The following is a 1,775-nucleotide window of genomic DNA, read 5'->3' on the forward strand; positions in this document are numbered from 1 at the left end:
GGTGGTTGGCAGGAATTAGGGGGTCGTCTGGAAGGAACAGAGGTTAAAAAGAAATAGAGTGAGTTGGCAATATAATTAAAAGTGCTGTATATCAGAGTCTACAACACGGAGATGTAGAGACTGTTTACATTTTACTTTGGGCCCAAACTATATGACTTCAGCATTCTTTATTGTAGCCACTTGGAATTGGAACTGAAGTTTAATGTCAACTATTCTAAATGACCAGCCATATCAATGGCAAGGTCAATAAGGAGTAAGAGTAATACTTCCAAATATCTGCTTACAGGGTCACTTTCAAAGAAAGTGCTTAACCAGCTTTCGGTCCTTGAGCACGGGGGAACAAGGTCGTGAAAACAAGGTCTTGGTGAGGTGCAGCCATTTCATCCATCCTCGGTCTGCGCCTTTCGCAGAGCTTCCAGCAGCGCTATGTTGGGCCACAGCATCCGGAGGTTCACAACCTCTGTGGTCTGTAGGAGCCACTATGAGGAGGGCCCTAGGAATAATTTGCCATTTTCAGTGGAAAACAAGTGGGCGTTACTAGTTAAGATGTGTTTGTACTTTGGATCTGCATTTGCTGCACCCTTCCTTATAGTAAGACACCAACTGCTTAAACAATAAGGATGTTTCAGTTCGTCCATTTACCAGATATGAAGAGCATTTTAAGAGATACAGCCTCTGGAAATGGATCAAACTCTAACTCATGGCATGCTAGATATGTTTGTCAATAAACTTATGACATGAATGCTTAATGCCTCTTTTTTGAAATAGGGAATGTAATACTTGGCCATTTGCCTACTTTATTAATTTGGGTAACATTCCAGTATTACTCTGAGATTTAGCTTATTTAATGGTGTTAAACTGAGGTTATATTATTAAATTTTTGATTCCCAGGTCAGGATTTTGTTGGTAATTTATGCAATAAAAGGGAAATACAAATCAAAAAAAAAAAAAAGAAAGTGCTTAACCAAACTGAGCCTTCTACCCTACCCCGAATCCCCTGCAGCTGCCATCATTTCAGAATAGAAAGCCACCCAACATAACAGAAAAAAACTTCAGCTTATCTTAAAATGAAGAACAACAATAGCAGATAGATTCTGAAGCTCTCTTAAATTTAAAAAAAATTGCCTTGTATTTGATGTTCAGTGTGTCATGTAAAGACAGGAATCTCACACACACACTCACACACGTATTCATTCTGATAGTTACAAACTAGACTACTGAAACAGAAGCTCCTTAGTGTGGAAACTTGGGGATCACATTTAATAGAATCCCTCCATACAACTATTATGAACAGGATAGTTGAGAACCACTGGTTTATACACTTGGAAGACTGTTCCTGAAAGTAATGGCCTCAAAATATAGTGCAACGAACAAAACGAAATAAATAGAAGTAGCACAGATAGGGACAAATTCAGTTTATATGGCTTGAAGCCTACAAATATTGAGGCTCTCTTTATGAAATAAAATAAAAAATTACAAATACAAAATTAGATACAATGTCTTTCGAGAAAATCTATTTCTGAGGCACGGACATTGAAGATAGCTTTGTTTATTACCAGCCTGGACTTGTTTCTGGGCTTTTCTGAGTTGAGAATAATGACTTCCTTCAGTTGCCAATTTCAAATGAGTTCAGTCCCTTCTATAACAGTGAAACACCCCAGAGCTATAGGGGTATCATTCTCTTCACCTCTGACTACCTGGTGCATATGCAGTCCTGTGAAATGAATAGAGAAAACTGGACAAGATTTTGAGATACTCAGCAGGACAAGTATGCA

At 38.4% G+C, this 1,775-nt stretch overlaps 1 protein-coding gene across 1 annotated transcript; it reads left to right on the forward strand.

The window, feature by feature from the left end:
* Positions 1-321: 321 nt before the first annotated feature.
* LOC112427042 (cytochrome c oxidase subunit 7C, mitochondrial-like) lies at positions 322-941 on the forward strand. Its single transcript, XM_024793346.2, has one exon. It carries the CDS (start codon positions 427-429, stop codon positions 616-618), a length of 192 nt encoding a protein of 63 aa, XP_024649114.1. The 5' UTR covers positions 322-426; the 3' UTR covers positions 619-941.
* The last annotated feature ends 834 nt before the right edge of the window (positions 942-1,775 follow it).

Source organism: Macaca nemestrina, chromosome 10 (assembly GCF_043159975.1).
Source record: "Macaca nemestrina isolate mMacNem1 chromosome 10, mMacNem.hap1, whole genome shotgun sequence".
Lineage (NCBI taxonomy): Eukaryota > Metazoa > Chordata > Mammalia > Primates > Cercopithecidae > Macaca > Macaca nemestrina.